The following is a 12,589-nucleotide window of genomic DNA, read 5'->3' as shown; positions in this document are numbered from 1 at the left end:
AAGAAACGTGATGACGTAGAGGTTACGTTTTCCCAGGACCATCGTATACGTCCGTTCTTGAGGATGCATACATTTGCTACAAGCGCAATTGCATAAATACATCTATACATATATTGTGTAATGTTTTCTTATACTGCGCGTGTATAACTATCTATATTGATGTTGGAGCTGTAAGTAAATAGGCTAATACATAAAGTTTAGTTAAATGTAGAAGACATTTACACACTTTCATGTGAGAGGCATTAATTATTACAATCTATTTCAATTAGTTACATATGTGAAGTTATTGAAAAAAGAAAACTGACAGTGGCAGCATACAAATGTTTTATTGATGACAAACACTCGAGTTTGAACACTCAAAAACTAAATTGTTGACCAGTGTTTAACGCAAATAACGTCTACATAATTAAAAAAAAAAGTTAAGTCAGACAATTAACCTCAAGTCATTTATTGAAGACGATTTCTTTTTTTTTTTTTCAAACTGAATAATCATGGAAATGATCGTGGTGATTGTTATTTTCTTGCCACAAGTTCCAGGAGAGCAGAGGTGATTTTGTCAAGATTGTTAGAGTAGCGAGGATCCCTCTGCATCCTGTTCATTTGCTCCATGTGGGGGGGAGGTGCAGAGGAGTGAGAGTCAAAAAATTCCTCAGCGGCGGGCTGGTAGTCACGAGGGTGCATGGGTTCTTCAAACCTTTTAGGATAGCGTGGCGCCTCATCTAAGCAAGACAAGGTGTCGATTGTTAGTCACAAAGCAACAGAAAAATTCCTTTTAACAGGATTAAATAATCCATTAAAAAAAAAAAAAAACCCACAAGAATAAAACTTAAAAACATAAACGTATATAAAAGTCTGAAAACACTGCTTTCTTTCATTTCTTTGGAGTTGCCTGCTTTAATTATTTGGGTTTGATCGTAGCAGGAATAAAATATTATTTGAAGAGGTTTTTCAGGCCACTGTGGGACCGAGAGGGTGAGTCAGGCCTTGATGGATAAGAGTAGCTCTCTTGATCACGAATGAGGTGTAGCTGCTGGCCTCATTAGTCATGCAGGGACGGTGAGAGCATCGGCTGAAATGTTGATGGCTATAACAGAACACTGCTTTAAAACCTTGCATTTAAATGCAGTGTTAAAAGCCCTCGCTGAAAGCGCTGATGGGCTTTTTTTTCTCCTTAAAGTATAGACGTGGTGTGCTGGAAAAAAGGGACGAGGCAGTGTTCCTCTCCATCCCGTGGTATTTAAATGACCGTCTACCAACAGCATCTGGCTTCTCCCTACTCCCACGATACAGTTCCTCGGTCTAGAAGACACTGAGCTCAGGACCAGGATATTTTTTTCTGATGATATCCACAGAGTACCGGTTAGGAACCAGTTCACGCGTGCACTTGAAAATCTTTATTCCTAAACAGCCGCAAGAGAAGTCAGTTCAAACAAAGAAGAGAGTAGGGGATAAAACATGACCTTAAAGCAGCCGTGGTTTAAAACAAGCATCTGTTCTGTCCTTCACAAAACTCAACATCCCTAAAAACCTGTGTTGGGCTGACTCGGAGGTCAACCACGCGATGTAGTGACAGGTTTGCACGTACAGTATCAAAAGCCAAGAAATCCACGAATAAAATCCTTGTGTCCATATGTCTCCCCAAATTAAATACAGCTGAGTGGATCCAGTCCATCTGACAACATGCTGGAAATATGGTCACAAAGGATTCTTTCCACAGACCAACACAGTACCAACAGTTCTGCCGTCACTCGTGTCCTTCCGTAAGAGTCTTCTTGTTTATGATTTCTGCCTGTCTTTTTTCCTCTTTCTTAAAGAACTGGATATCTGATAGAATTCATAACATGGCATGGATACACGAGCTTGGAGGTGTCCATCTAGTGGTTGTGCAGCAGCTGTCAAACCAGCTGAAGAAGCTGTTGCTCCGCTCTGCAAAGGAGGTTAGTTTAAGGATCTCTTCCCATCAAGATGTTTAACATCTGCTACGCCTCCTTTGCTTTTCCAGATATTTCTTGCTGACCCAACCTGCAGTAACTCAGATTGTTAATTATGACTAAAATCAAGAAAGACGGGGAAGAAAAAGCAGCAAGGATGACTAAAGAGATCAAATGGATACAGTGCACTATCCACTGGATGTCAGTGGAAGAGGGATGTTCCAAACACCATAACACTGGTAAGACAGCCGGGATTAAAGATGCAAAAGAAAATGAGTGAATGTGAGCACACATTACAATTTTGGGGGCGTTTTTCTTAAATTCAAAAGTTGTATTTCTTGATGAGGTCTGAACTCTGTTGTGCACAAAGGAATGTAGGATGGAAAATTAAAGACATCCAACAAAGAGGATCTTGCTGCAAGAAAGCATAACAGATGAAAGCTAAAAGGTCATTTTGCAAAAGAGAAAATCACTGTCTCAGAAGACAAAAGTTCTGGCTTATTAGCGCTCTGATGAGGAGGAATTAAAAGCTTTTCTGGCTGAAACAAACGGGACAATTTCACCACAACTAATGCGGAAACTGATCATTAGTGGAGCCACTATCAGGCGTTGAAATACTTGGTCTTTATTTTGATCTGTATGTCGGTGTGGTCACTTCAAAGCCAGCAAACTGCACCCGTGTGATCTTTCATGGGTGTCCCAATTCTTCTTGAATGGACCAGTTAATGCCAGGTTTTCAAAAAAAAAAAAATAAAATAAAAATAAAAAAAGATTTATAAAGATGCACAATACCTTCATAACGGCCTCTGCTTGAGTGTCTGGGTTCTCCGGGTGCAGGATAGTGGTACTCTGGGTTCCGCTCCTCGGATATATTCTCATGCTGCTTCCAGCCTCCTCTGTGGCCATGGTTGTAATCGAGGTCCTCTGGTCCTCTACGGTCAGAATCTTCTCTTGGGCCTCTATCATACTGGTGCGGGTGAGGTGCCTGTGCATCCATCTTAAAGTCACTATAGTTTTTGGACATTCCTGCTCGACTTCCTGCTTGATCGAGCTATAACAACACAAGGATGGGTTTGGTTAATTTGTTTTCCTGTTTCGTCAAGGGTGGTAAAATCAGACCAGTATTTTACAGTGATCCAGTAGAAAGATGGGCCATGTACTGGTGTGTCACACATACCCCAGCTTTCTCCATCTTCTTAGACTTGAATTCATTCAGAAGGCTGCAAAGTTTGCTCTTCAGGAAGTCGGCCTGTTCTGCATTCTCGATTTCAACGTTTTTCTAGTAGGAAAACGTGATTTTTAATTTAAAAATATATATATATTTTTTTAAAACAAACAAACAAACAACACCTTTAAGACCTAGATCTACTTCAGTGAATGGGTTTATAACAAGCATATGACACGCTGACTGCTATTAATAATGCAAAAGCTTTTTCACCAACTTACCAGCATATCAAAGACACCTTCTGACTCAGAGCCTCCTCTACGGTAGCCTTCAGTAAGATGTGAACTCTAAAAAGCAGTAGGTATGACATCACTATCACAGTTACAGTGCTCAAATAAATGTCGCAGATTAGCTCAGAGTAGAAAATACTGGCCCCCTAATTTCACAGTTAGCTACCTGTGATTCTCCATAGAAGTCCAAATACTGTGTTTCGTTGAAATCTGGTCTCAGTGGCGCACCAACTGCTCTATGATCTCCACCAGTCTGTGGATACGAAGGTCCGTATCCATCACTGAACCTTAAACAGAAACCATATGTTAGCATTTAGTCCCAATTTTAAAACACTGCTTAAACTAAATCATCAGACACTTCAGAGCTTCCCAGAAGGTCATTTTTACAGTGGCTACACTCACATCCCCTTTGTTATTTCCAGTTCTTCTGGAGTGGCATCGGAGAAGCGGCTTTTTCGTTTACCGTGTGCCTCATCATTTGCACCCCCTTTCAGGAACCGCCGGAATGGCTCTGGGATATTAGAAATGGTGCTGGAAACCTGGATGCGTCTCTGGGTGGCAGGGGCTCCTGCTCTACTGGGCCCAGGGCGGTCAAATGACTCCTCTTGATATGGGTCTCTTATTTCATGATGATAGTCTTTGATTATATCGAACAAATGGTCCCGTGTTCGGTCACTGTCGAGAGGTGTCGATATGTTCCTCCTTTTGGCTTCTGGCTCATCTGACTCCTGCCTAAGCACTCTGTTCATACCGTCATGTCTACCAGATTCCTTCTCCAGGGACCAGCGCCGTTTCTCATCCTTGGGGTAAACCCCCTGGGAGGACTGATACTCATTAGAGCGAACTTGCCTTCGCCGAACTTCCTCGGAGTAGAACTCCTCAAGAGGATCTCTTTCAGGGCAGGGTCTTTTAAAAGGTGGTGCTTCCTCTGGGTAATACTGCTTGTCATGAGCCTGGCCGTGGGGCATCTGCTCCTCATAGTCATACCTGGGACCATCCCGTGGCTCCGGTACCCCTCTTCTTTGTGGCTCTTCACCATATTTGCCCCCATACGGAGTATGATAATCGGGGTTCATATGGTCTTCTCTGTACTCCTGCCTGTAGTCTGCTCTTCGCAGATCCTTGTCGTCACGATCATGGCTGAGTCTGTCTCTGTTTCTGTTCATGTTCATGTTCATGTTCATGTTCATGTTCATGTTCATGTTCATGTCCATGTCCATGTCCATGTCCATGCCATCTGGATAGAATGCAGGATTCTTCGGGTACCCTGGGGCATTCTTCCTTCTGTGATAGTTCTTGAATTCTGGTAAGAGTGGTGGCACATCTTGTTGGGGTCTCTGTGGGATGCTTTGGTCTCTATTTTGCCTTTGGGGAACTACAGAATAAGGGTGAAAAGTTTTAGATGATCAATTGATACTGTAACTAAAACATCCCTATAATGAGTGGATATATTGTGAATCAGCACAGAATCGATTCAGGAGATCAGTGACGCTTGTCACACCCCACCTGCAGTATCTACCAGCTTAGAAAATTTGACTTTTTGGTCATGACATTTACTAATGTGGACACAGCTTAGCCGATATATTTACATATAATCACATCTCCCTGAATACTTTATCGAGTTTACCTATATGGGTCAGATCAGAACACCCGTCCACCTGGCAGCTAAATTGCACACAAAACTGAACGTACCTCTTGAGATGTTTAACTTGCCCTCAATTCCCCTCTTCACCATTGGCTGAGATACAAGGAAGTAAAACACACAATAGGTTTAGCATCAGATTGATTATTTTAGAAGAGGTTCATCTGATAGTATTCATGGTGTGTACCTGCATGTCCTACCTTTAGAGTTCCTCGTCCATCCTGTCTCTCTATTATCTCTGCTTTGGCTCTCATAACCTTCCCTCCTTGGTTTCTAATAGTAATACCATCCCAGGTCACCAAGTCTGGCCTTTTGTCTTCCTACAAAAAGGTTAATAAAATCTTGATTAAAAAGAAATAAACCGCAGGGAGACAAAAAGGTTTTACAAGACGTTTCCAAAAAAGGTTCACTATGCTTTACCACATATTTCAGCCTGTGTTTACGTCCAATCAGGTGGCAGACCATATCCCCGAGGGATGCGCCCTGATTACATAACCGACACATGTATCTGGGGCTAGTGGATAGTGGGTCCGGATTAGGGACTTCATCCAAAAAGTTCAAACCTAAGAAATGCAAGCAGAAAGAAATTAACTGGGGGACACACACACACACATATATATATTTATTTATTTTAAATAGGAAACAATGATTAAAATCTATTTACCGATGATAGGCTCATCAAGCTTCAGGTAATCCAGATACTGTAAAATGTCATTAAATATGGGTACAGTGTGTTTTCTGACAGCCTGCCCTGAGAAACAAAACGCTGGAAGTTAGTTCAGGGAAACACAGCATTGTTTTTAACATCACAACAATAATTCATCACAATATTTACGGTCTTATCCAACCAAAGTCCAGCACAAACACAGGTGCAATGGTTATTTTCTTATTTATCTTAACAGGTGCTTTGAACATTTCAAACCATTTTCCCGATCTGGCTGGTTTTATGATGTTTGTTCAGAATAGTGTTAAGTTTGTTCCAACAATGAGCACTCTGAACATCCTCCCACACGTCTTCCTTTCTGATGAGCTGCCGCTTTCAGGTTTAAATGTTCAGTTTGCCCCATGACGTCAGGAATCTGAAATGAGTGACCACACACGCTGTATATGCATGGCCTCCAGCAGTCCAACTTGAGGAACTGTAGTGGAGATATTCTGCTCTACTTACATTGAGAGGGCGGCGTTATCTAAGCAAGGGAAAACATTGGGTGAGATCTTCTGCGTCACATGATCCAGTGACGCCGCCGTCTGAACGCCTTCGGGTTCTGCGGTCCAAAAATATCCGCATGGATGCAAACAAAAAGTTGCACGTTTGCATAAACAATGAGCGTTCCACAACAGTTTGTTTGGTTTAAATATATCCAGATCCAATATGCCTCTCCATGGTGCTGGTTAGCAAATGTGCAGTTATTGTGTTAAGAGATGTGAAGATCACAAATTAAGTCTCCTTGTCTGTTCGGAGTCCACCTCAGAGTTGGATAAAACATACAGATTGCTTGATGCTGCAGAACCTGTTCCTCTGCAAGCCACAGTTACCCAGAACATCCTTTGAAGAACCGCAGAGACGTTAGGGTCCCCTGGTCCCCCGAGGACCAAGCTACACCTCTGCAGAATGGCTTGCTTCACATCAGCGGTCCCAATTATTTTCTATGTTCAACCCACATAACGGTGAGGCACTCCCATGTAAAATCCTCAAGCCAATGTCCCATTTCGAGCTTCTCAGCTCCCGAAATTGTTTTCTTCTTTTTCCCCATCGCACGTTCATTTCTGCCTGCTTACTTTGACTCCCTCGCTCTTTTCTTCTCTCACTTTCTCTTGTGTATGCTCAACACATGAGGAGAAGCAAGATGTTGATGGGGGAAAAAGATGCTGCCTGGTGAGCTAAAACTCTGGACACCAAATACTTGGTGGGGGAATACAAATTTCTTCCGGGTGATGACAGTTTTAAGGCGATCATGATAGTGCTCTTTTCTAGGTGGTGTCTTCCACCATAAATACCTAAATGAACATGAATAGAGTAGTGCTTATATTCATACGTACATAATCATGGCTGTAGCACAGAGTACTTGGGAATCTTCCAAACACAAAAAACTAACAACACAAGATGGACTCATTTCAGCAACGAGAGCATCAGTGACACCGAACACCGATTTTTGGACCACAGACTGCAGATAAAAGGAGATTTTGGCCAACATGGTGTCAGACAATAATTAGTTAACTGCTGTTTTCAAGGGGTCTCAAGTCTACATTTGGCCTTCACCTTCAAACTTAACTACATTATATAATTTTTTTTATAAATAGGAGAGTAGGAGAGAGGGATGGGAGCTGTAATTTCATCATAAACAGCCCCTCATGAACGTCAGTGGCACTGCACTAGAAGGCACTTCTTTAGTGGCTTCACACCTCGGCTCCGGTGGCTTAAACGCGCTGGACCACCGCGGGATTCCACCGGCTGACGTCTGCAACGCCAGCGACAAAGTTCAGGAGCATTTCTGGGGTGTTGTCTGGCTGACTGGGCAAGTCGCCTTTAATGGGGCAAAACTACCTTTTTTCCCTTTCTTCTTCTTCTAAGTTAGTCTTCCTTTACAAAGTCACTTACCTTCTAGTTGCAACACTGCTGAAACTAATCACCACACCCTCTTACTGGAGCTGTCTTAAAAATGAAAAAAATAAATAAATAAAAAATAGATTACCTGTGGAATCATGTGACATTTTGGTCTGACCGGTTGACTTGTGGCTTTGGTGCCACTAGGTTTGTCGATGTGGGAATGTGATTTACCATCAGCAGTGTACGCAGGGAGTTTTATTTGGAAATTCTCCTAATTCTATACGTCGTTCCCATTTGTGACTCCCCGTTTGGCTCATCTGCTCTGTGCAGTTTGAAGTGTCTTTAATATGTACATTAGCACATATTTTCAGTATAGCAGAGAGCAGCTTCTGGCTTGAGTGACCCGATCAGTTTCGGTACGAGACACAGCTTGATCCAGTTGAATTAAGACTTGTAGTTGATGTTTAAGATGCTTCCTAATTGGCTTCACGTCTCAGGTCAGGTGGTTCCGTCCTTGTTTTGTGTATGATATCTGTATTGGACCACCGTGGAATTCACCAGCTGCATTCTTAACGGTTTTGTCCGGTCCTCCGTGCAGGTTCATACCACACCAGGAACATTTCAGAAGGAGCATTTTGTATGGCTGACTGTGAAAGTCATGGCCAAGATCAGTTCTGTTATGAGATACAGGATCAACGCTTCCAGTGATCCCAGACTTGTTCAAAGGGGTGCGTTTTTCAAATAAAAGAGGGCTGGGGGGGAGGGGGAGGTACATTCAGGGACCTCGACATTCTTTTTAATTCACACAGCTGACTTTGAAGTAGCTGGACACATTTTTGGTTTCACCTCTTTAGAGTTTAACCGTCAGATCACAACTAAGATGGATCAAAATTAAAGGGCAACCCATCAAAACTGGGACACACTAATGTACTTGCAAGAAGTTAAATTATACATGGCCAGTACGAATAAGAAAAGAAAAATTCTAAAGATACGGTCTACTTACCCTGAGCAACAAGGACCTCCTCTTTCTGCCAGGAACAAAAGGAGAGCAATAGACATTTCATTAGTGCTGAAATAATAATAATAGAGATTTTTGTTCACCTCCACTACAAAGGGAGAAAGGGGTTAAATCATAGAAACATACATGTGTTTCTTTTCACACACAATGGTACCCACAACCACAGCTCATTTGAGGTGCAGTAAAGGTGGTGGGTCTTGAGGTTTGTCTTGTTGTCTTCTTAAGGCCCAGTGACCCCAGAGTCATCTTGGTTCTTATTATTGGACCCATTTCCATTCATGTACAGTGGACGAGTGTCTACAGAAAGTGGTATTCTGCACATGCACAGGACAAATAAAGAGGTCCTGAACAAAGCCATACTCACGCATACTCCCGGAAGTGTTCAGTGCAGCACCTGCGTTAGTTTGCGGTTTCATACAAAGATTACTAATTGTAATGGCAGAGGTGTCCCTGTAATGCTGCCACTGCTTAACTCTGCTCGTTCATACTGACCAGAGGCGGCATAGCACCGACTCAGTATGCCATCAGACAGCATGTCGACATTATGTAATCAAAGGCGAGACATGGGTGTCTCTGTTTAGAGCGGGGTGTTTCGCTGTGCCACTTCTCCCTCATACGTGTCGTTTCAGCTCTGTGACGACTTCCACTGCCGGCTCAGAGCCGACTCTGACCTACTATTCCACCTCAACACCTTGGAAACTAAAATTACGAGGCACAACGGGCGTTGTATAAAGGGCCAGTGGAGTTAAGTAAACAGAATCTGTTCTATTAGGGATCAGAAGCCAAATTTCATGTGGCAATGCGTATCTGTATGGAGAGAAGACAGCTGAAGGACACGAATCGTTCAAACAACTTCGGCTTGTGAGTAAAACAACAGAGATGGTGTATTTGTGTGTCTGCCAAAACGCAGCTGACAAAATAAGCAGTGAGCAGCTAAAAGCATCCAGTGTGGCCAAAGGCAAATAAGTCAAAATGGGGGGCACCGGGTAGCTCACCTTGTTTGAGCCAGCTCACCATGTACAGAGGCCGAAGCTTCACACAAAAAAATATGTCAAGATGCTCCCAACCCACTGTTAATGCCACGCAGAATGAAAAAAATGATCGTCTATGTTTAACTATTCCTCCATCGGTGCGAAAGTTGATTGTCTGTCCGTTAGAAATAGGGCCAAATCTCATTCAACTCTGTGGAGAAGGAGTGCTAAAGCAAATGAAGAACCTGTAACGTGCTGGTGCAGATTCGGACCAGCAGTCAGATCAATAGCATGACATTATGAAATTCATGCGTCCATTTCCTAGAAGTTCTGTGAATTCTGGTCAAAAGTCATGGTACAAAATTTCCAGTCTCCAGGGCACAGAGGTCCCAAATCCCGAGAAGAACAAAACAAGAAAGTGCGCCAAAATGGACTGTGGTTAAAGAACGTTTCATTTCATGAAGCAGACCCCTTGAAGTGCAGCTAAAAAGAGAATGGCCAAGGTTGTTTGACCAGACAACCAGACTCCACTGGAGACTGCTTAAGTGAAATTATTCCACATGCACAAAACCATCAACTTCCAATCCAGAGGCTCGGTGTTAAAATAAAGGTGGACTGTTGTTGCCTGGAGAGACGAAGCTGGGCTGGGACAAATCCAGGTTCAGCAAAAGGTCACAGCCCACAGAAAGTAAATTGCACCTTCATACTCGATTTGAGAAATGTTGCCATGCGTGATACTTAAATGGCAAGTTTAGAAAAAAAGAGACCTTCTGACAAACAAGCCGTGTCTGTCGTGGTCATCCAAGAAACTGAAGCTACCATCGGTCAAGTTTTATACCCCAGTCTTACCTAAAATGTGTCAACGCACTTGTTGTAGAAACAGCCCTTAAAAATCATTCAGGCAAACGTTCCTAGTCTTCATTTGCCCTGGTTGATACCGCTCCCCAAACAGTATCTGAACACTTTGCAGTCACTCATTAATGGCAGGCATGGCTGAAGAGATGTTGGACACTTTGCCTTCTGCTGTCACTGACGTGGTGCTTGCAGGACTACCATGTTTGTCTAGGACAAACTGTACCTTGACAGGCACCCGAATCCCAGAGATTGTGTGAGAATCCATCTTACCAGGCTTCAAGTTGGTCAATTGTGGCCAAATCAAAATGTCTCAGACCCGTCAACGTCCTTTAAGAAAAAACTGGTGGCTGTGACTGCCAGCCTGACTTTTAGATGCATCTCTAACATAATTTACAGCATGAGAGGAGAGTTTCTGCTCCGCGAAAGAAGGACAAAGAACCACACAGAAGAATTGTCCTGAATGGGTGTTCTTCCTCTTCTCTCTTAGACCGGCTCAGTCCGGAATATGAATCCCAAACTGGCCCTGCTGATCCGATAGGCTGGAGTTGATGGCAATTGGACTATCCGTAAAACAGTTTTGTAAGAGTGCTTCCCCTTTTCCACACAGTGTTCAAGGCACAAAAAAAAAAAGAAAGAAAGGTCAAAGCATATACGAGCGGAGAGAACGGCAGAAATTAAACCCCAGAGCGGCTTTTAAAGAATGAAAAGGTCCCCCAGATGGCTTGGTATGAGAGTGGAAATATCAAATTTGGCTGCCTTGCTTGTCCTGCATTTACTTTTATCTTCAACCTGTGAAAACAAGAAACTTAAGCAAAAGAAAGAGATGACAGAATGAAGAAGACCTGTCGTCATCCTGCAGTCAGGTTACCAAAGCTAGTAACAGTGTAACTGGCTACTTATTGGCATCCAATGCAACTTTCACAGACTTCACAACTTTCCACATCAGCATATTGTGCTGTGTACCTTTAGATGTCCTGGTGTGGTCAGATGTATCTTGTACAAGGTATCGCCTCGCAAGGATTTTTCACAGGCCTTAATTAAGAGAGAAAGGATTAGTCAGTAATGATCGGTGCAGTGAAGACATGACAGCAAGTATGCACTACGAGGGACAACCTTTGCCTTTAGTTTCTTTAACCTAAAGGCCTGGTCAATTTTAGGGGGGGACTCATTGAAATATTTGATAACTACGCAAATCAGCCATCAGCGGGTGACATATTTGGTTAACATATCTTGATTGAATAGACAGACAAGACTATGCAAAACGCATTTGTCCACTTGTAAGTAAACAAATTTATCTGGAAATGTAAGCCAACACATTTTAACACAGATCATATTTGCATACATTTCTAAATAAAAAATGTTCTTAACTTGCAACCACATATAGTGTTTCGCTTTGAGTGCACACATAGCTTCAATTGATCAGTCTAGTAGTCCATCTCCCGAGCATGTAACTGAAAAGCATATTAATGCGAGCATCATCACCACAAACTGAAGAGGGGTGGGTTTATTTCACCTCTTCAGGGGTGGCCAGACGTGCTTAGCCATTTGTATGAACACCACGCCCGATTAATTTTCTCGAACATCAGTCACCGACTTCATTAGGCGCTTCATAGCTAACGTTTGTCGTCTTACCATGCATTCAATAAAGTTAGCTTCCTCTTCGTACGGTGTTTCAAGGTTGTCCATTATTCGCCTTTAACGGCTCGCACAGCCCTTCGCTTTAGCAATGGCTATTAGCTTAGCCACTATTTAACTGGCGAAAGAACGCAACCCTGCGAGCTGGTACCCAAACGGCGCTGTTTTTCGAAAAAGCAGGAAGTTAGCGACTGTATTTTCGTTAACACTAACGATTCAGAATTCGCAGCTATTATTATTTATAAAATAAGCTACTCTGGTTTACGGAAAAGAATCAATCCGAGGAATACTCGTCGAAAAATTCCCTTACTTCCGGTATGCTAGTTTAGGACACCATCCCCGCCAGCATGAGTGGGGAACCCATACCCAAGAACCACTATAGTAAGAACGTCCTGACGGTAAGCAAATCGAGCGCACCCATACAAACCACATAAATAAAAGGCCGCCTTCTACGCCCCCTATTGGTTACACCTTGAACTACATTACATTTGAATAAAGCATTATAGTCAAGACAGGACAGCAAAACAAAGTTGT

The 12,589-nt window shown here is 42.8% G+C and overlaps 1 protein-coding gene across 2 annotated transcripts; it reads right to left on the bottom strand.

Annotated features, from left to right (window-relative positions):
• Window positions 1-307: 307 nt before the first annotated feature.
• Window positions 308-12,379, bottom strand: LOC142367414 (uncharacterized). Of its 2 annotated transcripts, XM_075449384.1 has the most exons (13): window positions 12,053-12,379; window positions 11,384-11,452; window positions 8,580-8,604; window positions 5,693-5,779; window positions 5,449-5,591; window positions 5,229-5,348; window positions 5,079-5,124; window positions 3,789-4,761; window positions 3,553-3,673; window positions 3,378-3,443; window positions 3,109-3,210; window positions 2,724-2,982; window positions 308-719 (listed from the first exon to the last, which is right to left on the bottom strand). In XM_075449384.1, the coding sequence occupies exons 1-13, from the start codon at window positions 12,104-12,106 to the stop codon at window positions 514-516; spliced, it is 2,271 nt and encodes a 756-aa protein (XP_075305499.1). In that variant the 5' UTR covers window positions 12,107-12,379; the 3' UTR covers window positions 308-513. The 2 variants fall into 2 exon arrangements, with proteins under 2 accessions (XP_075305499.1, XP_075305500.1); XM_075449385.1 differs by lacking the exon at window positions 8,580-8,604 and having other exon boundaries at window positions 12,053-12,069.
• Window positions 12,380-12,589: the final 210 nt, after the last annotated feature.

The sequence above is a fragment of the Odontesthes bonariensis genome, chromosome 18 (genome assembly GCF_027942865.1).
Source record: "Odontesthes bonariensis isolate fOdoBon6 chromosome 18, fOdoBon6.hap1, whole genome shotgun sequence".
Classification (NCBI taxonomy): Eukaryota; Metazoa; Chordata; class Actinopteri; order Atheriniformes; family Atherinopsidae; genus Odontesthes; species Odontesthes bonariensis.
This window is presented reverse-complemented; position numbering and strand designations above follow the sequence as displayed.

Excerpts from the sequence above, each read along its gene's own strand:
- LOC142367414 (XM_075449384.1), bottom strand. The coding sequence starts at position 12,106 with ATGGACAACCTTGAAACACCGTACGAAGAGGAAGCTAACTTTATTGAA. Across the intron at positions 4,762-5,078 it reads CAAGTTAAACATCTCAAGAG|TTCCCCAAAGGCAAAATAGA; the intron begins GTACGTTCAGTT and ends CTTATTCTGTAG. Across the intron at positions 3,211-3,377 it reads AAGGTGTCTTTGATATGCTG|AAAAACGTTGAAATCGAGAA; the intron begins GTAAGTTGGTGA and ends TTTTCCTACTAG.